Source organism: Tiliqua scincoides, chromosome 6 (genome assembly GCF_035046505.1).
Source record: "Tiliqua scincoides isolate rTilSci1 chromosome 6, rTilSci1.hap2, whole genome shotgun sequence".
Lineage (NCBI taxonomy): Eukaryota > Metazoa > Chordata > Lepidosauria > Squamata > Scincidae > Tiliqua > Tiliqua scincoides.
This window is the reverse complement of record NC_089826.1, coordinates 66,579,760-66,602,621: the sequence shown is the minus strand read 5'-3', so window position 1 is coordinate 66,602,621 and position 22,862 is coordinate 66,579,760. Positions and strand designations below refer to the sequence as shown.

The 22,862-nt window shown below is 44.9% G+C and overlaps 1 protein-coding gene across 1 annotated transcript in view; it reads left to right on the top strand.

The window, feature by feature from the left end:
• Positions 1-11,008: 11,008 nt before the first annotated feature.
• Positions 11,009-22,862, top strand: part of KIT (KIT proto-oncogene, receptor tyrosine kinase) — a 74,126-nt gene continuing 62,272 nt past the window's right edge. The window contains exon 1 of the mRNA XM_066631933.1: positions 11,009-11,080. Within this exon, the coding sequence (XP_066488030.1) occupies positions 11,023-11,080 (58 nt within the window). The 5' untranslated portion in view covers positions 11,009-11,022. The remainder of the gene's footprint in view (positions 11,081-22,862) is intronic.

The window sequence follows — 22,862 nt, the reverse complement described above, 5'->3', positions numbered from 1 at the left end:
TATTAGCAGAGCCATTGGGGGTTGTGAGCACCCGACCAGCAGTACAATGTGCCTTGTCAATTGTCAAAAAACGGACGGTGTGCTTTGACAATTTTAGTGCCTTCTCAGTGTGCCCTGAAATGAAAATGGTTGAAAATTGCTAATCTAGATGCTATCTTTTCAGCCCTTAGACTATCTTGGAAGCACAGTATTCTGAGGCTGTTTTTTCCCCTTTTGCTGTCCTTTGATTTTCCTTTTTTAAGTTTCAAACCTCTGCAAACCTCTGAAGCTCAATGAGTGCCCAGAAACCTTCATCTTCTATGTGGTTGGTTCCATTTCAGCTACATTTCTATTGATGCAGGAGTGAGGACAGCTAATTCATAACACAGGGAAAAGGGATGTGTTGTCTTCAGGCAACTTGCCTTTTTTTTTTTTGTCAATGCTCCAGCTAATGAGAAGACCTTAAGCAAAACAGGGCCGTTTCAAAAGCTGAACAAAAGTACTGTAGCTGAAAGGATGGCATGATAACTCTCTGTTTACCATGATGAGCAATTGCCACCAACACCTCAGGGTTAAGCTGTCAAGGGTGGTATCAAGTAGCAGCTCCAAAGGCGTCAACACCATCTTATCTCCTCCCAGAGATCACAAGCCAAGATAATGACTGTGGAACTCCATGTAAAATGTCTCCTGATCTAATAAGAAACAAAGACCCCAATGGCCACAGCCATAAGGCACGTTTGCAGGGCTCACCACTGGGCTCCCGCCGGTGCTAGCCCAGTGCCGGGCAGTGCCGGGCTAGTGCCGGGTGGTGGCCCAAGATCTGCAGCTCGGTGGTCTCCCAGACAGCCGGGCTGCGGAACAGCAGGCGGGGGCTTGGACGGGGGCATGCTGAATGGCTTGGCATTAATTTTGAAAGACTAAGCCCCAGGTATTGTTGGGTTCACTAAAAAGTCTTGTCATGCTTCTCAACTCTTCAGAATCCAAGAAAAGCAAAGGGTCTTGTTCCGGTGTTAGAGCTTCCCTTAAAATTCTACCACTTGTGGTGGTTATTTTTGGTTGGCTTTGTTGCTGTGAGCAAGAAAGAAAGATCCCTGCATCAAATCTGATGTTTGACAATGGGGAAAGGAGAGATGAGGGATGGAAGCAGCAAAGGTATCATACAAGTGATTCTTCTACCAATGAAGAAGTCTCAGGCCTCTCCCAGAGTTCCCGGCTCTACCAGTAACTGGGCAAAATAACTGAGTCAGTTCAGCCTCATCAACAAAAACGAGTTCTCATAAAACCTAAAGATTGTTGATATGTCTCTTCTATGCTGTTTTCAAATTCCAATGGGATTATAGAATATATGAAGGACACAAGCTGAACATTTAATAACACTGAAGTCAGGAAATTAAAAAAATGTAATGGTTCCTACCATCAATCCATTTCCAGCAACTTAATATGTGAGCACACCTGATATTTACAAGCACATAAAATATGAAAATGGGCCTAGCAGTTGCTGAAGGAAATACACTTCTGAATTTTCTAGGAGCTTTGTGTTTACGGTCTCAGACAGCATTTTGAAATAATCTGATCTTTCTAAACAGGCTCTTACAATTCTGCATTGTATATTCCTGGGTCACAATCACACATTAATTTCTAGTTTAAAGGAGAAAAATATCCACTGCTGCCTGGTTCAATTGGACACAGGAATTAGAGACACTCTTTCTGCAAAAATGTATTTATAAGCTTCTGCTCAAAAGACTTTTGAAAATGCCATGCAGCATGGATGTCATGCTACAATCTGGGATGGCCTCAGCTGATCCACTGCTTGAAAAAGAAGCAGTCTGATCAACTTCAGCTGGACCCCTCAACCCTCCCCAGAATTGCAGGCTCTGACTCCCAGGTTAACTTAAGCACCCTTCCACAGTGGATTCAGAATCTTTCGGCCACTGAATTGCAGAAATGTATTACCGGGGGGGGGGGGTGCTCTGACTCTATTGGGAATCTTGATCCCACTCACAGATGCAGTGATCAATGTATAAATGTTCAAAGCTCAAAGGTTCAAACCCAGCCTTTCCACAGGAGCCTGGCAACCCCTCAATTGTAAAATTCCCAGATCTTGTAGCCAGAAGGTGGGCAGCACCAGCAATCCAGCAATTCAAGATAGCAACCCACACTTTGCCAATTTTGAAGATTCCACTTCTGGACATCCTGGTCCTGGCACAGCTACTGGGTATGCTGACGTTGTGCCAGGACATGATTCTGTAGGAAAGATTCCAGCTGAGGACCCTTTAGCACCTGCTATTGCTGTTCCAGAACCTGATTGCCCACAAAATTCATCACGCAATGCAGCACAGGGCTGATACTACGTGACCTCCAGTGGTGGCTCATCAAGAAACGCCTGGGTTGGGGATCTCCTATTCAAGACTTGACCTGGATCTTAGTGTTTACAGATGCCAGTCTCCAGGGATGGGGAGCTCATCAAGGGGACTCCGTGGCACAAGATCTTTGGTCAGTCTCCAAGTCTGGAAGAAGCAACAACTTCCTTGAGTTCAGGGCAATATTTCTAGCCCCGAAGACCTTCCAGCAGCAAGTGGAGCACCAGAATACCTTGGCCAAGGCTTGTGTGAACAGACATGGAGGGACCAGGTCCCTGTCTCTTCACAAGGAGGTGTGCAGTCTGTGTAAATCAGCTGGGAGGCATCTCCATTCACATCAGGGCAGAACACATTTCAGGACTAGCCAACACCAAGGCAGACTGGCTCAGCAGAAAAAGCCCCAACCAATATTTACCTAGATGTGCTCATCTTGAGAGTTTATGATCAGGGTGACCAGGTCCTCTTTTTTAGCCTCATGTCCTGGAAATGAACTTAAATGTCCTCCTTTTTCCTGTGAGAGGGCCCCTGTAGACAGTGCATAGTTGGTTGGCAACCTTCAGTCTCGAAAGACTATGGTATAAGCCTATAGCACCTGTATTCCCAGGCGGTCTCCCATCCAAGTACTAACCAGACCTGATCCTGCTTAGCTTCCAAGATCAAGCATGTGCAGGGTAACAGGTGATTTTCACCACTTCCTTAGGCAGTGCATAACTTTCTTGTAATTTATGTGTAATAAATTGTATGTAATATAGTTTTAAATTTAATAAGTAATATAATGTTTAAATTAACCACATAAAATCAGTGTGCAAATGTTTTTAGCTTTTATTTTGTCATGTCTTACATTTTTCTTTTTGGGGTACCTTGTCCTCTTGCAGTTATGACGTCTGGTCACCTTGCTTGTGGATACGCTCATGATTGCCACCAACAGGACATCATGGGTGGCAGAAAAGCCAGCAGTGATGCAAATGCAAGAGTTTAGTATCATCTCAGTCAATAGCAACGTTTTTAACATCATTGCTGTGTGTATGGAGGAAAGGCTATAGCCGATGTGAACATTAATACAAACACAAGCATTTTAAGTACCATTTCAACTGCAGTAGTGTTTTTAACACTGTGGTTGTATTGAGGGAAGGATACGTCTCCCCTCATGCCACAGAAGCTTACCTGAGAAGACCTCTGCACTCTACACTCCCCCATCCCGTATCTAAGCCGTATCTTTTTAATTGTGAGCCCTTTTGGGACAGGGAGCCATTTAGTTATTTGATTTTTCTCTGTAAACCACTTTGTGAACTTTTAGTTGAAAAGCGGTATATAAATACTGTTGTTGTTGTTGTTGTTGTTGTTGTTGTTGTTGTTGTTAATAATAATAATAAGCCAGTTTGATTTTTGTATTTTATTGTGGTTATTTAGGCTGCAATCCTAACCACACTTTCCTGAGAGTAAGCTCCACTGAACAAAACAGGACTTACTTCTGAGTAGACCTGGTTAGGATTGTGCCCTTAATTTTATTTTGGTGTTTTCCCTGTGGTATCTAGTGTTGTAGAGCCCAATATATTGGTCTTTTTAGCTTATCTTTTTATAATCATGAGCTACTTGTCTTATTGGGTGATATTTTATCCCCACTCTGTACTGCTCTAATGTGACCTCTGTGACCCAGGACCCAGCAAGCAGAATGCATCTCACCAACTGTATATTATGGCCTACCCAGGCAGGCAGCAAAAACAGGAAGCTTACTGAGCCTCTGGTGGATTGCAAGGCTGCCTTCATTCATTCATTCATTCATTTATACATACCCTGCCTTTCCTCTGTTGGAGCAAATGTGCAAGGCGGTTTACAATTTCAAAAATTGAAACAAAAACAGATAAACACAAATACCACAATATAACAACAATAAAGCTAAAAATAAAAACAAAATAAGGACATACAGGGGGCAGAGAGATGACACATCCCACATGCACAAGACTAAACAGAAATGTTTTGAGCCCTTGCTGAAAAGTCATGGAGGAGGGGGTAGCTCTTAATTTTCCCGGTAGGGAATTTCATACATGAATTCCATAATGAGTTGGCTCAGTTGGGCATAGGTTGTGGTGAAGAGTGGTGGTGTTTCCCAATCCAAGTGCTTTGTATCCCCAATTTTGACTGAATCTATTCCTAGAGATCTTCCCCCCCACCACCATCATGATATAATATCATGAAACCAAGGATATCCTGTTTAAATTTCCATGGTTGTGTAATGTTTAGTAGACAACTGGAGATTGGTGCCAACTTCATGCAAGTCCTGGAGGGTTGGCAGTACTGCTTGTATTATACTGTAATACATTTTGGTAAAAAGGCACTTAATAGCTTACATTTACAAATAGAATTAGCTGAAATGCATAACTTAAATTGTATGAACCAGTGGTTCTCACCAGGACCCACTTTTTAGAATGAGAATCTGTCAGGGCCCACCAGAACTGATGTCATGACCGGAAGTGACATCATCAAGCAGGAAAATTTTTAACAATTTTTAACAATTCTAGGCTGCAATCCTACCCACACTTACCCAGGAGTAAGTCCCACTTACTATCATTGTTAAAAGAATATACATAATAGCTTGTTAAAAGTACAGGTCTGTAACATTTCCCCAAATGCAGTCACATACCATGGTAGCATCAAGTCTAATATATTAAAAATAAAATACTAAAATGAATGGGGACCCACCTGATTTGGCTTGCGGTCCCGACCCACAGTTTGAGAAACAGTGGTATAAACCGAACACAGATATTAATTGCGACATGCTTCGTAGAAGACAATATTCCAGGAGATTGTAACTTCTGATGAATCCTGTTGATCAGTGGTTCTCAGGCTTTTCGCACCAGGACTCACTTTTTAGAATTAGAATCTGTCAGGACCACCAGAAGTGATGTCATGACCAGAAGTGACATCATCAAGCAGGAAAATTTTTAACAATCCTAGACTTCAATCCTACCCACTCATACCCAGGAGTAAGTCCCATTGACTATTATTGTTGAAAGCATACACAGAGAGGCCTGTTAAATGTAACATTTCCCCAAATGCAGTCACTTCCCATGATAGCATCAAGTCTATTATATTAAAAATAAAATATTGAAATGAATGTAGACCCACCTGAAACTGGCTTGTGAACCACCTGTTGGGTCCTAACCCACAGTTTGAGAAACACTGCAACACTGTAGAACACTACAGAAACACTGTAGATCTGAACACATAATTACACAGAATCAAGGTCAGGTAACCGCAAAATGGAGTCTAATCATGAGATATATGTGTGTGCTTGTGTTCTTTTAATGGTTTTTCCCCCTCAAATATGTTATGAGATTGACCCTAAAATGAAACTATCTTTTAAAGTAAACTATTTGATGTTAATGTGTCTGTGAACACAAGTGGCTGCATTCTGCTTCGGAGGAGAAAAGTGGCTGTACCAGGCAAAACAGATTCACTGTCACAAAGATTAAAGCAAGCAAAGAATTGGCGAGACAGCCATTTTAAACATACAAGGCAAGACTTTCATCTGATGCTGCCAGACCATAAGGGATAAGACTGTTAACCTTTGAAGGAAAAAAAATGACAGTTTGGGGCAGAAGCAGACCTAACATCTCGCCATTGGCAACTTCTTTATAGAAGCTGAGACCCTTGGAGAAATGAAAAAAGAAGAAAAAAACAGAGAAATCTTCATTTTTTTTTTCCTGGTGGCAGCTGCATTGTTATGAACAGTAATACGTCTTTCTCTAAATCTGTGTATGGATTTCCTTTTGGCAATTGTCCTGAATTCTTCAATGAATAAACGATGCGCTATCGTTGGAATATTCATTACGTGAACAGAGACTGTGTATGTCTTTCTCCGGATTGTTAACAATGGCTTAAGGGGTTCACCCACTCCAGCGACTTACAACTCTGAGGGTGCAATCCTAACCAATTTTCCAGCACCGACGCAAGGGAACAAGCAATCCCTTACCTTGAAGAGGCCTCCGTGAGTGCTAGCCAACTGCAGGATGCAGCACACACCCCATTGGCACGGCTGTGTCAGTGTGGGAGAATTGGTTAGGATTTGGGCCTGAGAGAGCCATCAATGCCATTTCAGGAACATGAAGAAGTTGATCCTTGCTCCCCCCAAACTTTACATCGGGGTGTCAAACATAAGACCTGTGTGCCAAATACGCCCCCCAGAAGCAATTTATCTGGCCCCTGTTATAATTGGGCTTTCCCAGCTTGATAATTGGGTTCTCTCATATCTTGAAAATATGAATAAGATTTGCAGATTTTCTCTTCTGTCATTTGCAGCTAATGAGCTTCCATATGAGAGCACAAAGTGCTTATTTCTGGCCATCATCTGCTCAATGTCACTTTCTACTTAATGATGACATTTCCAGTCCTCAGCAAGTACCATGAATGCTAACTTCAGCCCTCGTATGAAACTAGTTGGACACCCCTGCTTTGTACCCTGTGTGCTTACATATCAAGACCTCATATATCACTGGGCACATGCATGAGTGAGTATTATTTATTACACTTTAATGTATTTATTAAGGTATTTCTAAGCTGCCTTTCTGTTAAAACATTCAAGGCAGCTTCCAAGGGTTATTACTGTTAGACAACAGTGGTTTTCAAATGCTGGCCCTCAGGAAACCCCTTTTCGTGTGGGTTTGTATGCTGAAGAACATCACAAAGGATTTGGGGTGCACTCTAGGCTGTAGCCTCAGTTCACCCAGGGCACAAAACCAATATGGTAGCATTTGGCCTACTTGAGTTCAGTGTCCCTCTGCAGTCACACATTTCAGAGGAAGATCTGTAATAGGAGACAAACTCTCTTTCAGGCAGCTTATTGTTCATTACTTCTTCTTTCTGAGAAAATGCGCTCTGAGGAATTCACAGTTCTTAGGGTCACTGTTAAAACACAGTAATAAGCAATTAAATGACATGTACCAGGTAGCCATGTTAAAGGCACAATCCCATAGCTTCAACATGAAGTAACGGTATGAGTAAAAGACTTAATGTTGCTATTATTATTTATGAGGAATATAAAGGCCATTTAATCTGTAACGTATCAATGCCTTTGCACCTCACAGTGAATCTTGCCAATGCATCAGTGAAATCTCTTTGCCTACTAAAATGGAGACTGCTGAGAGTGCTTGTGACATTGCTACAGATGTGGTGAGAGAAGTGGACGCTTGGTTCTTCTCATGCATCTATACCCAGAGATGTGTGTGAAACAGAAACAAGAATCACCCACTGCTCCTATTCGCTCCTTTTTTTGGAAACAACTAAAGCAGCTCTAAGAACGAGCATGATCCAAACAGAATAAATTTGGGTCTAATTCTCAGAATTGACATGGAGTATGGTGGTCATGTGACCAGTTCACCATGGGCCAAGAGTACAGCCTGTTGCTTCACTTGTTGCAAGCTTAAGGCACAAGCTATCACCTGCAACAGCTTTATCACATCAGGTCTTCACTCAGTTTCAAACCTACCCATCTGGTCGTCTGGGGAATTGGCTGCTCTTTGGAAGATACAAACAGTGTAATATTTTGCAAAGTAAAAATGCTATAATAGGCATTGTAAACAATGACCATAATCCAGCCATATCCAGCAGCGATATGCTGGAGTCACTGCACCCGACTTGTGAGTCAAGTTACGAGTCACCTGACTCTACTGTACTCACAAGTCATAATGGGCAGCTGTCACAACTCAGCCTGAGATGCTTATAGAGCCCTTTCTTACTTGAGTCAGGTACGAGAGAGAGATTTAACATGCCCATGATGTTCAAATTCCATCTGCAGACAGGAATGTGTTAAAGGCCTTCACTTCAACCACCATTTTAATTTCATTTATGTAAACAAAAGCTGTGCTGTTATTCAAGTGAGTGTAGCAGTGCAGAAAAACGATTGGTTCCATCCACATAAACACCATTGATGACTGTTCACATCATGACTCCCAATTCTGCCTTCAGAAAGAGTGCCGAACAGCACACCACAGAGCAACAGGGAGGTTCTGAGCTTAGTAAAGTGGAAGGGAACAGACAGATCACCAAGAGAGCCTTTTCCCATGTCTTCCTGGCTAACCCTGCCTTCTTCTGGTTCCTTCCCTCAGCCTTGGGCAACCAAAAAAAAACACAAAAAACAAACCTTAAGCCCCCTCTCCTCCAGCCCCCACCTCCTGGAGCCAATCTACCCACCTCCTACCAAGTTTGCTGATGCCACCAGTCTGAATGCCAGCTTCTGGATCGCCCATGAGGTCTTTGCACAGAAGTGACAGGAAAAAAAGTCAGCAAGCACACACACACACACAAATTAAGTTATCACTCAAGTTAATTCAAGTCATGACTCTTTTCCGAGTCGCTGACCCAGAGTCTCTAGTCACGTCCGAATCAATGAGGTCCATGACTTGAGTTGACACGAGTCGTGGAAAAGACGTGTTTTTGCAACTCAAGTTGAGTCGTCAGGAATCGAGTGCCCATCCTGCCTTTAAGTCCAACAGATTTCAGTGAGTCACCTAGCTGTGCCATTGTAATGGGATTTCATTGTGTTTAATTTTGGCTGGGTCATGCCACTAAATATCTGTTTCTCTACAGTCATTTCCCTTTATGTGTGAATTTGCTATGTGCAAATTTGCTTAAATGAAAGGGACAGAATTGTCATCCACCTCTCGTTATCTGCAAATCTATTCTTGTTAAGGAGGAATACTGTACTGGTGCACTCAGGGGAGTGGTGGTGGCTTGGTGCAGCTATGAGCAGGCAGGAGGGCAAGGGTGTGGGAGGAGGATGAGGAGAGACAGTGGCCTTCTTGCAAAGAGAAGGCAGAGCCAGTGTCATACGGGAGGAGAGGAAGAGGCACCTATACACACCTCTGTGGTTATCGTGTCCAGCCAATTCCTCGTTTTTTTGACAGTTGTCTGGATTGGATCAATCTTCCACATCAAATGGGTTTTAATATTGGCCGGTAGAGAATTGTCAGACACATTTGTGTCCACTTTCAGACTTGCCCTGTCATCTTGTACACCATCTCAGGGACTCCAGCTGAAGCTTCACAACTCTGGCGATGATGAGAGGTCTTTGGAAGGCTGCCTGAGGGCAGCTCTAGGGCTGGGGCAAGTAAGAGACATGTGGTAGAGGAGAAAGGGTGAAGCAACTCCCTCCACACTGCTGAACTCTGAGGCCTCATGATTGGGCCAGCACCATCACCACAACCTTCAACACACTGAGGGATATCAACACAGTGAAGGAAGCATCGGATGCTGGAGATGCTGATGAGCCCTCACTATGACCCAGCTCCATAGACCTCAAGGTAAGATTCAGGTTCATAAAGTTCATAGAGTGTATGGTGAGGAGGGACTCCTGGAACCTGACCCCATTTTCCTCATAGGCTCAGTGATTCAGTACCCACTAATCTGGTACCCACTAGGTTTTCCAGGAACCTAACCCTGGCAGATAACCAGAACTGACTGTACACAGCTTCTCACAGACTGCAATGGTTTCCAGCTGAGCATCTCATAAAAGAACGGCTAAACCTTCCTCTACCACGATCATAATATATACTATCATAATATATATATCATTACACACACACAATGTATGTATTGGCAACCTTCAGTCTCGAAAGACTATGGTATCGCGCTCTGAAAGGTGGTTCTGGCACAGCGTCTAGTGTGGCTGAAAAGGCCAATCCGGGAGTGACAATCCCTTCCACACTGGGAGCAAGTGCAGTCTGTCCCTGGTCTGTCTCCCTGGCTATGGGCCTTCCTTCTTTGCCTCTTAGCCTCAGACTGTTGGCAAAGTGTCTCTTCAAACTGGGAAAGGCCATGCTGCACAGCCTGCCTCCAAGCGGGCTGCTCAGAGGCCAGGGTTTCCCACTTGTTGAGGTCCATCCCTAAGGCCTTCAGATCCCTCTTGCAGATGTCCTTGTATCGCAGCTGTGGTCTACCTGTAGGGCGCTTTCCTTGCACGAGTTCTCCATAGAGGAGATCCTTTGGGATCCGGCCATCATCCATTCTCACGACATGACCGAGCCAACGCAGGCGTCTCTGTTTCAGCAGTGCATACATGCTAGGGATTCCAGCACGTTCCAGGACTGTGTTGTTTGGAATATATATGATATACCACGATCATATATATATACAGAGGGAAGTAAGGGCTGCTTTCATGGTATGAGTGGCACTACTGCATATGTGTGCCCCTGTATCATCATCATCATCATCATCATCTTAATTAAAATCTCCCTCTGAGAGTTTCAGAAGACTTTTCAGAGATGTTGGATTTTCGTTTTTAATTTACTCAATAGAAAAGGAAACTGACAGCCCGGCCCTAGGCATGTCTACTCAGAAGTAAGTCCCATTAGCGTCAGTGGGGCTTACTCCCAGGGAAGTGTGGCTAGGCTTGGGCTGTGAGTTCTCCACCTGCCCGTTGCAGGGATCTTCCTGGCCAGGTCTGCCTCCCTCCCCTCCCAGCCACCGAGTAGGGAGCCTGAACATTGCCTGCCTGAGCCAGTGGGCTGCGGGGAGGCGGAGGCGTGGCCGGAGGAGGAGGGGGCAGGCTGGGCTCCTTCGCGCCGAGTGGCGGTTTGCTGCGTGCGTCTCTGGCTGGATGCGCGCTGGGGACACTTCGCGCGAAAGGTCCGCTCGCAGGGAGGCTCGGACGCCGCCAGCCAGCCAGCCAGCCAGCCAGCCGGGCACCATGAGGCGCTGCGCGGCTTTCGGACTCGCTCTGCTGGCGCTGCTGTGCCAGCCAACAGGTGGGCACCGGGCGGCTGTGCGCCTCCTTACCTGGGTACCCTCTGCGGGGGGACTAGCGAGAGGCGCGCGCCTCCCCAGGTCGGGGCCGGGGATGGTGGAGCCGTGAGCGCAGCCCACCTGAGGCTCCACCGGGACCGGGGAGGCAGCCACAGAGGCGGGGCTGGGCGGGCGCAGCCGGCGTTGCTTCTGCCAGGGGTATCGCCGGCTACTGGCAGCCCCATCCTAGGCGTGCCTACTCAGAAGTAAGTCCCATTGGGGCTTACGCCCAGGTTGGTGTGGATAGGATGGCAGCCGGAGCCCCATCCCATGCATGCCTACTCAGAAGTAAGTTCCATTATAGTCGATGGGGCTTACTCCCAGGTTAGTGTGGACAGGATAGCAGCCTCAGAGCCCAATCCTAGGCATGTCTACTCAGAAGTAAGTCCTACTATAGTCAGTGGGACTTACTTCCAGGTAAGTGCGGATAGGATGGCAGCCTTACAGCCCCATCCTAGGCGTGTCTACTCAGAAGTAAGTCCCACTGTAGTCAATGGGATTTACTTCCAGGTAAATGTAGAGAAGATGGCAGCCTGAGGGTTTCGGTGGAGTTGCTGCAAGTTTGATTCAAACACTTCGTCTTTTCCCAGAAAGGGGGGGGGGCTTGGATCTCTCTCTCCCCTTCCATTGAGAAGGATTTTCGAGCCCTGCGATGCTGTCTGGAGATGCGGTGCCTTTAATGCTCAGCTCCGATCCACACATAGCTCCTGTAAGAGCAGCCCCTAAACACGCTCCTGCTGAGTGAAACTCCATTGATTTCGATGGAGCTTTTCCCAATAGGTGTGGAAATGCAGGTTGCTGCTGACTGGTCCCTGAAATAACATTGTCCTGAATGTTCGTGGAAAAGAATGCAAGAAACTTTCCCGTTCAAGATTCAGGACATTTTCTAGTGAAATTTGTGGGACTGGCAGATGCAGCCTGGTCCTCTGCAGGATTATGCAAGGCTGCAGTCTTATGCATACTTACCTGGGAGTAAGTTCCATTGAACTCAGTGTGAGTGACTTCTGAAGACATGCATAGGATTGGGCTGTAAGGCTGCAGTCCTCTCCACACTTACCTGGGAGTAAGCCGCGTTGACTATAATGGAACTTACTTCTGAGTAGACATGCCTAGGATTGGGTCAGGCTGGATTCAGTGGACTTGAGCTTCCTCCCAAATCAGAATCAGCATGTAGGATTGTAGCCTTAATAAAAGTGTTTAGGTCCAGGATTGAGTGATGTTTGCTAATGCTTTTAAATAAAGAGCCAGGCTTTCAGATTTAGCCATGGTAGTGCACCTGCTTTGTATGCAGAAAACCTGAGGTTCAGTCCCCAGCAGTGCTGCCCAGGACAGAGAAGAATTTTTGTCTGGAGCTTTGGAGAGCCGCTGCCAGTCAGTGTTGGCAAGACAAGCTTGATATCCGGCTCAGTAGAAAGCAATTTCCTATGTCCCAGTGACTCTGCAAACCTAGCCTGGGGAAGCTACAGAAGGAGAATCTTTTCCCACTTTGGTTTGCATGTTTGTTCGGAAGTTAGATTAATTCCATTGCGTTTAACGACATTTCTTTTGTGGAAAATCTCAACTGTGGAAAGTTAGGAAATGAAAACGGCAGGATGGAATTTTTACAAGCCTTTGTACTTTGCAAATATGTTAAGTTTGCGGAATGGTTGTCAGCTCCGCTATGCATAGTCCTGAGACTGTGTTCAGATAATATTTGGGGTTTGCTTCATGCAATTACCGGGGGGGGGGGAGGGGGCTTGCCACTTAAGAAATTCGTTCATGTCTGTGCATTCACTTGCCACGTGCGATATCCAGCTTTTGGCTCACCATTGCAAATCCTGCTTTTTGAACATCTGCCAAAACATACTCAAAGCTGAGCCTGCACATGGTGGTGGATACACACAATAGACTGCCTGGTGCTGAGAACTGACATGCGCAGAATTACTTTGAAGTGGTTTTCTGTGACTACCTTTGCCACCTGGTCATGTAGATCAGCCCTCCACAATAAGGTGATTTCCCCCATAACCTTACAATGAAATTCACATGTTACATAGGTGCAGGTGATCACCAAATGTGGACCAGCATGTGAACTTGCATTTTTAGCTTGCAGTCTGTAGCCTTTTCCTTTGGTAAGTGCATGTCTGAAGCCAACCAGATTTTCATTATTTCAGCCACGTGCTGCAGTGAGTTCTGTGTGGTTGAGTCTTTCCACCAACTTAGTTCCACGATGATCTCACAGCATCGTGACTGAAAGCAGTGAGATTTGGAGTGGTTTGGGGCATGCAGTTATGAAGGGAAAAGTCTGTGGTTCATCATATGCATGCTGCTCTCTATCATGCAAGCAAGCACATGTTTGAAGCACCTTATCTGTGGTTCTGGTTGCATGCAAAATGTGGCATGACTCTGAGAAGCAACCCTGCAGTCACCTCACACACTGCTGTAGTGATTAGGAAATAACATGCATTCAAAGATCACCTTTTCTTTGGGTGAAATGTTTAGGATCAGGGCATTAGCAGCAAAAAGCGCACTGAAAGAATTATTGGAAAGCAGTGTTTTATTAGAGTGCAGTAGTGAATATAAAGCTTGATCAGGATTAGCAAGAATCTGGCTTAGAATTCTCTAGAGACCTGGGCATGTTCTCTCGGTACAGAGAAGTAGGTGTGGTATAACCGAAGGGTTTGGAGACACAACCTGCTTCTTACACAGGAATAGTATGTTAAGTGTGCTCAAATCAGTCCGCTCCAGCTGGAGCCTTGTGCTTTCTGTATTTTGGCCAAGGTGCTCTTCTGCAGGTTGTGAAATACATGAGACAAAACTATGTCATGGTTACATGCTGTACTTTTCTATGTGAAGGAGTGTGCGCCACATGCATGAAGTAGGTGCAATATCTGCAGTTGCCACTGAGAGGAGACTTCAGCAACCAGAGATATGGATCAGTCCTAAAGGTCTACCCATCTGCCTCCGCTAACCCTGACTTTTTAAGACCTTTATTTATCTGCAAACTGGTTTCAGAGATCATTGGGAGAGAGTGTGAATTGTCATTGGGAGGGGGCATGAATCTCTCTGGGCTGCTTTTGGAGACTAGGTTATTTCTCCATCCGCACAAAATGTCCTTGTGGTTTCAAGCATTGGTTAAAAATGTATAGCAGCAATGAAAATGTGCATAGGACTGAGGCCGTTTGGCTCTTTCAGCAGAGGTGAAACCAGAACCTTATGTCTGTTATTTCTTAATGTGGATGGGTTGGTTATTTGTTCTCTATTTGACTGCGCTTTGGAGACAGTAATGGTTTTGTGGTCTAACTCAGCATAGCAATTTATAAATCAGCGTTTCCCTCCAATGGCTTTATTGAGCAGTGTAATTGCTCCACCTGTTGCTTTTGATCCTACCTGTGGGTTCCACGCCTGACCTTGTAATGAACCTCTTTCCTCTGAGTGTCTTGTGTTGCTTTGTGCTCAGTTCCCATTGTACAAAACTTAATGATATGCTGCACAAAGCCAATCTGAGAAATGCTGATTTAGATCCCGAATCTAAAATCAATAACTTGGATGTAAAGGCCACTCCATAAAGTACTTTTTGTGTTTATGAACACTTGCACAAAGCTGCCTTATTCCGAGTCATTCCATTAATTTCTCTCACCCAGTACTGTGTGCACAAAGACACAAGTGGCTCTCCAACAAATCAGGCAGGGATTATTTCCCTGACCTTACCTGGATATTCCAAGGATGAAACCTGGAACCTTTTGTGTGCAAAGCAAGTGTTCCGTTACTGAGTGTCAAGCTCATCTGCAAATTGAAAAGAGATAGAAGCAGCACAATTTATTATTGGTACACACAATTGTGAATTGCAGCTTTAGCCAGCAAAATGCGTGTGATGCAGGGGTGGGGGGAGGTACCAGTTGCTTTCTGTCTTTTGTGAATGGAAGTTATAAATTGCATTGTTCACCTGTGGAGTTGGTTCCAAGTACCAACAAAAATGTATGAAGCAGAAAGTGTGCTTAATATCCCGGTATAATAGCTTGATCTGGTTTCACCAGAAAATATATGATGATTGCATAGATTACCTCAGCAGCAAAATGCCTGAAGGAATTTCTACCTGGCACTTTAGCATCCTGTTACGGAGGCAAGCAGAATGGCTTACAAGCAAAAGATAAACTGCATTGAAGCAAAACTAAAAATCATAAAAGCAATAACAGTAGTAAACAGTAGGACCAGCAAAAACCAAAACAATAAGCAATGGTAAACCATAAAGAGAAGGCAGAGAGGACCAAAAAGGTCTTTAACTGGTGCAAAAATTGAAATAGCGAAGGTACCAACTTTGACTCCTGTGGAAGGGAGTTCCACAGCCTGGTACCACCACAGTGAATGTCCTTTCTCATGTCACCGTGAGATTTAATTCTCTTGACAGTCAGCTAGAAGAGCCCTCTGAAATGCTCTTGGGGGTCAAGCAGTTTCATGAGGAAGGAGGCAGTCCTTCAGATGCTCTGACCCTAAGCTGTTTAGGGCTGTAAAGGTCAAAAGCAAGCACCCTGAATTGCACATGGAATTATAGTGGCAACCAGCAGAAATAGTGCAACATGGGCATGTTATACTGTCTACACCAAACGCCAGTTAGCAGTTATATACCAGGATTTTGCAGGAGCTGAAGTTTCGAAGTTGTTGTCAAGGAAAGTCCCATGCAGAGTGCATTGTAGTAATCCAGTGAGATGTAGCCTATACATAGACATCCATAGTCAGGTTTGACATCTCCAGGAAAGGACTCAGCTGGTGCACCAGCCTAGCTTGGGAAAAAGTACTTGGGCAAGGCCAAATCCAGAAGTAGTCCCAAGCTGCTTCTTCAAGTGGCTACAAGCCCATTCCAACAGTGGTACTGCACCATTACAGGCAAGATGTGGCACTGGTATAGCAGAAGACTGGTAATGCTACATTGGAAATGTTTGCCTTTATTCTCCAAGCATTAGACAAAATCTTGGAGGATGTATCTATAAATGGCTATTTGCCTTGGTAGCTAAATGTTTAGTGGTGCTGTACCTCTGAGTTCCAAATGCTGAAAACGAGTAAAGGCAGTGGCCAAATCCATCATTGTGCTCAGCTTCTGAACTTCCAGACCAGAGGCTCCTCACTGATTGCTCTTGGAATGCAAATGCTAGGCTAGATGAACCTTAGCCTAACCCGACCACCAAGGTCGTTCTTGTGTTTCTGCAGCACAATGGTAGTGGTGGTGGAGCTATCTAAAACTACCATCTACTTTCTGAAAGTCTTTGGTCAGCGTTTGGCGAAGTCAGTATAACCATGAATGTCTATCTCCTGTATTTTAGTGAGCTGAAAAATTGGATTGCAACTTTGCAAGTGGTATAGGTAGACAGTTCCTACCCCCCCACCCCAATAACAATATTTGTTTTTGACAGGATGCTGCTGTAGCAACAGCTGTGCAAAAAGGGCCACAACAAAACCAGGGATACAGTGCAGAGGAAGCAAAACTACCCTTAATTCCTGTTGGAATGCATGGTCCAACCATGCTCAGAAATAAGTCTCATTGGGTCCAACTCCCAGATAAGTGTGTATAAACTTGAACTCTTCAGTGGGGCTTAACTCACTGACAGCACAATCTTAAATTTACTGCTGTAATCTGCCCAATGCCAAGTCCTCCTTTGCAATGGTGCTAAGTGCTGTAAAGCAGTCCACACTTAAGCAGTTAACACTGCAAAAGCTGCTCCAACAGCGTGGGACCGCTGACAGCATCAGCAGGAAGACCTGTGTTTTCCCGCCAGTGATGATGTGTCTCGCATCACTGGATGACCTAAGGCCAAATCCTATTCAAGTTTCCAGTGCTGGTGCAGCTGCAGTCGAGCCTCGTGGTAAGGGAACAAACCTGGAGCAGGCCTCTGTGACTGCCTCCATACTGCAAGATGCAGCACACACTCCACTGGTATGGCTGCATTGGTGCTAGAAAGTTGGATAGGAGTGGGCACTTAGGTAAGTCATTGGACGTAGTGGGAAGGGAGGGGCAAGGCAGGGTGGGGAGGGATGGATTGGGTCCTGGGAGGGGGTGAGATCAGCGGTGGGATACACTTGCAGATCTCCTTCCCAGGCTGCTCCCACTGCCAGCATACCTGGATTGGCAACTGGTCTGCAGGGCACTGCAGACACCACATGACCTTTTGGCCTTTACTCTGGTGGCTGAGCTCTGCAGATACAGGATATGCTGGTGAACCTTGTGGTCTTCCAGGGTTGGGACTGGGCCCTCAGTCTCCATTAACAAACACATGAATCTGCCTTAAACTGAGTCAGACCATTGGTCAATCTAGCTCAATACTGACTATTCTGAGTAGTAGTAGCTTGCTGGGGGTCTTTCCCAGACATGCCTGGAGATGTTAGGCATTGAACCTAGGGCCCTCTGAATGTAAAGCATATCCTTGGCCACCGAACTTCAGCCCTCCTCTCTATTGTTAATATTAATAATGGCCTGCTTATTGCAAATAAAAAAAAAAATCATACGCCAGTAGATTAGAGGTATCAGATTTACCTTTCTCTGGTCATTCTCCATGCTTGGGATAAGCTCATCATCATTTGTAGTTGCAAGGGGATATAATTTGCCTACACCAGCTGTCTCCAAACTGGGAACGGCTGCATTGCGTCCTGAAAAAGGATTTCCTGGTGCAAACGGAATGCTCCGTTCTGCTGGGGAGCCTTCTTACTGTGCCGTTGGTCTCCCCCAAACTACATGTGGGCCAGCCACTTCTGCCTGGAAATCTGGGCTCAAAGTCTGGTGGGTTGACTGACCCTGGAAGCGGCTGACCAGCATGCTTGGTGGCATGGTAAGGAGGCTCCCTGGTGGAATGGAGTGTTCCGCTCATTCGGTGGATGGATTCGGCTGTGTGCTGGATGGAGCAGGGTACAGGACAGGGTATGGAGTGCTCTGACCCCCACCCCCCACACAGCTGGGAAAACAGATCAGTTTTGCAGCTCACCTGGAAGGTCATCACACCCACTCAATCACTGGTGTGCAAGGGACTAGCAGTTGCCAGCATGATTATTTATTTTCTTTGTTTAATTATATTCAGACGTTGAACTTGTTCTCCTGATTCTCACTGAATAGAGCGTTATTTGTTTTGGCTCTGAGCGACACATTGGATTAATTTATTAATATTGAGCAGAAGTGTGCAGTACAGAGTCATCCTGTCCTAATGGGTCCCTACCTGGGTAAACATATGCAGGCATTTACATTAGGTTTTGTTCCTTTGTTTACTGTTCTGCTTCACTCTTTCCAATGGCACCAGATCTGACTTTTAAGGTAACCTTCCAGTGAAATCAGGCACTTGAAATCTTTAAGTCTCATCATTTCCTTGCTCACATTGTGTGTCTTCTTTGTGGCCTTGGATTCACGAAGGTATCAGTATAAGGTATAAGATGCTACCTTACTGAAAGGTCGCATACAATGACCTTCCTTTACTAGTTTGTCATACTGGATAGCATTGTGTCTAGGGTGGTGGACTAAGATCATGGAAATCTGGGCTCTTCAAATCCCCATTTGCTCAAGAAACCTCAGTGAGTGATCCTGAGTAAGTTGCAGTCCCAGTGTGACATTTCCGGCAGGTGGTGATGAATTCATCTGAAGTAATCTTACCTGCTGTGTTGCTTGAAATACTGTTGAAAATTACAGAACAGGCTGTGTTTTGCTCTTTTGCAGAAAAGACTATGGCTGGATTCAGGCATAACATGAAACCATTGTTTGCACTTCCAGATATACAATGGATGAACCATGCTGTTGGGCGTTCATCTTGCCAGAGGGCCAGGCTGCTTATATCTGGCACACCAACAAGTGGATTTATTAATGTTGGCCTTTGTCCATTCCCCAGTTTATTTTAAAAGCATCTATCTATAGGAACCTGTTTTCCATCTACATGTTGAGCCTACTTATCTGCAGATTTTCTGTCCGTGGATCTGTTCAACGTGGGTCTCCAGGACTCGGGAGCCACACCTGGCTCAACTTGAATCTTCCAAAGGCGACTGGAGCTCCACTTTGGTGGCCTCTGGAGGGCTTTCTAAAGCCTGCAGAGCCTGCATGCATCTGCCCATGGCCTCTGTGGGCTTCAGAATGCCTCCTAGAGCCAAAAAAGTGACCGAAACTGCAGATTTTGTTATCTGCAGTTTTTGGTATCTGCGGGGGGGGGGGGGATCCGTTGTGGATGCCCCCCACCTGTATTTTGAGTGTCTCCTTACTTCCTGTGTACAATCTCCCTGTATCGTGGACTTGAGCCTGGTTTGATAACTGGTTTCAGTTAACTATGGCTCACAAATTCCCGCATCATGATCGTGACTCATCTGTTTTTGTTTGCCTTCTTGTCGCTTCCTGCTTCCGTTGCTTCTGCTGTTTCTGCTGCCATAGGGGTAGTGTTTGCAGTCCTCCAAACCGCTTCCTCCTCACACCTGCTTGTTAGTGTTTGCCCTCCAGTGCCATTTGGAGGACAAGCACTAACAGGCAGATGCAAGCAGGAAGCAGTTTGTAGGGCTTGCACAGAGCAACAGTAAGTATAGAGTTCACTGCTATCCACAGTTTCGCTGTGTACCAGTTCCCCCTGTGTACCAGTTCCTCCTGGTAGCAGCAAGAAAGTATCCCCCTTGAATATGGGGGGGACAACTGTATCAGCATATGTTTGTCATCAAGAAACATAGGTAGGGTTTTGGAGGCCATCTCTGTTACACAATTGTGTGATTCTCATTCGATTTTAAACCTGCAAGAATGACAAACAGATCCCAGGGGTAATTCCTTCAGCATAATGCATTAAGACAGCAGTTTACAATTCAGTGGACCAGAGCCTCCAGTGCAAATACTGCTGATGGAAAGATCAGATAACTAATTGCCTCAAGTCCTGAGGCTATTCAGAAATCAGATAGATGCTAATTGCCTTGCAAAGAGCTTGGCTCCTGCAGTTTGCAAGATTGCTGCTAATTGCCCTGCAAAGAGCTCAGCTCCCTAAATAAAGAAATAAAAATATTATTATTTGTAAATAAATGAAAATGTTTCTTTCTAGATCTCCTTTTTTAAATGTCTCGTAAATCCCATTTTACCTGTAACCCAGGTTGAAGGGACATGGCTGCTTTCAATATTTATGAGCTTTGTGTCCTTCAATCAGCTCTATAATAACGCAAGACTTTTTCCCCCTCTGCGCAGGAGGAAGATAGGCCTCCTCACTGTACACCCAGCACCTGCCAGTCCAAGAGAAATGGAGTTTGGTATGGTTTTACTGAATAATTGGTTCAGACCTCAATCCTAAACAGTGCGTGCTGGCTCACCAATGGTGCACACTGTTGCAAACATGCTGTAAAGCACATTTGTGAGCCCTCAGCGCCGGCCCAGAAACACAGTCTAGCATTTGATTAGTCTAATTAAAAGTAGTATGGTAAATAGTAAAAATAGAGAACTACAGATGTGCTATAAGATCACTGTCAGCCTGTGCTGTAGATGCTGTCACTGTCAGATGTGCTATAAGATCACTGTACATACACACACCTAATATATATCTTGGTACATTTGTGAGTTGTGTTAGAAAGCAGAGATGTTAATAACTCAAGGTTCTTATTTTCAAGCAGATCTTTCTCCTATCCTTCTGTCACTCTTCCTCTTCCAGAGAAGTGTCAACCCACACATTCTTCCCTTTACATTTGCACACTGCTTTACGGATATTGTTTTTCTTTGTAGTGTAGTACAAACATCTTCCAGGATTTTGACTCACTTCCTCCAGTTTCTTTTAGCTGTTTTGAAAGGACAATAGGAAATTAGCTCTAATATCCGGAAAGTGACTTTTGAAAAATCATTTTACTGTAGGACTCGGTGTAGTGAAATCTCCCAGTTCATTTACAGATCTGAGCTTCCCCATCCCCCACCATTTCATTTTCTACAGACATAAGAAAGATGTTCTAAATCTTATTTGTTTTCTGGTTTTCATTCTTACTAATCGCACATCTACTCAGAACCTATCATTCTAGTTCAGCCCAGTAAGGCTTGTTCGTAAGTGTGTTTTTGATTGGTCATAGTTGAAGAAGTTTAACCAGAATTTTCTGTCATGCATAACTACCAAAACAGTTATGCCCCAATCCTGTCCCCCACTATGGTGCCAGTGCAACCACTCCATAGAGACATGCACTGCATCCCTTGGTCACCCCCCCCCCCCGCACTCAGGAAACCTCCTTGAGGGAAAGTACCCTTATCCTTGCATATGTCCCCTGTTATCCTATGGGTTTCCTCAGACATGTGAGAATACAAGTTATATAACTGACATACGTCAGTGGTGAAGAAAAAAGGAGAGACAGGGTGAAGGCACAGGGATAGGATTCTGCCACATGCTGGTGCGGCCGGGATCCACCCCTCCCTTCCACAGTCCACCCCTGTCCACCCTCTGATCCATTCCAAAACTGCCCTTTCCTGCCCATGGCACATCTCCCCTGGCATCTTACTGAGGCCGACTGAGCTCCAGCAGCTGCTGTTGCATGTACCTTGATGCAATTATGCATCACATTTCACAATGTTGTAAAGGCAGGTTCTGAAAATGCACACAGTCCATAGGACTGAGCTGTGTATTTCAACAAAATTATAAACAAGATTGCTGAGACACAGTGGAATTGCAGATAACGGATATTTTTCGTTGCATGCTTTGTCTTCTAGTGTTCTAGAGGCCAAAGGGGATATATTTTCAAAGGCAGATTCTTGCATGACTATAATTTCTGAAAAGTCTGTGTAAAACCTTGCAGGGTCAACATGCTTGGTGTTTGTACCCAATTGTAACCCCACGATACTGCTTTGGGCACTCCCACCGGTGTCTCATCAACAAACCCAGTTTTCAGAGAGGAAGAAGTGACACATACGCTTAACTGCCTTAGAATATAGTTTTCTAACCAGAAATAAATGTTGGAGTCCCATTGTTTGACCTTGTTGTGTCAGTGGTGAATTATGTCTCGGTGTCAAGCTGTATCACGTTGACTCCTCTCCACTCACTTCTTTTAATTAACAAAGTAACGCCTATTCCTACAGCTGCTCAATGAGTGAGATTTTTTATTTTCCCGGGATTGGCATCTTCTGTGTGGGCTTCTGGTTATGTTTGCTCATCTTACTCCTTTCCACACCTGCCACTTCTCCTACTCCAGTTGCTCTGCCTGATCGAGGATTATACAATCACCTCTTTTCAGTCAACCAGATTTATAAAAGCGCATAATGTCACCAAGGGTCAACATTATAGCTTCTGGCAATCTTGCTTGTCTTTACTAACATTACTGCTTTTGTCATCCCTTTGCAGAGATATTTATGCTTCTATTTCCATTTAAACATGAGGTTAATAGTCTTGATGTTTGCTGTTTGTCTGCTTAGAAAATACTTGAGTCAGTTGACCATGTGAGGATGATTTCTTCCAGTTTTGTTTTGTTTTACAACTTGGGAAGATTCTCTTCTGAGTCAATCCCATGATGTGTGAAAGTTTATCACAAGCCAGTAACCTAGGAGAAGGATATCTTTGTTGCTCAACTTCTCCTATATTCGAAATCAGTGTTTCTCAACCAGTGGTACAGGTATCACCAGTGGTACTTGAGGTGGGGTCTGGTGGTACTTGCAAGAACCCTGGACCCCTGCTGCCTGGCAGCAAGACCAAGAATGCAATGCAGCAAACAGCAGTAGGAGGCTTGGCTTGGCAGGCAGAGCTCCAAAGCATGCTTTTCCGCACTCAAAAAAACCCTCCCATATGCCCTGAGCTTCTTACTGGTGATTGTCATGTCGCA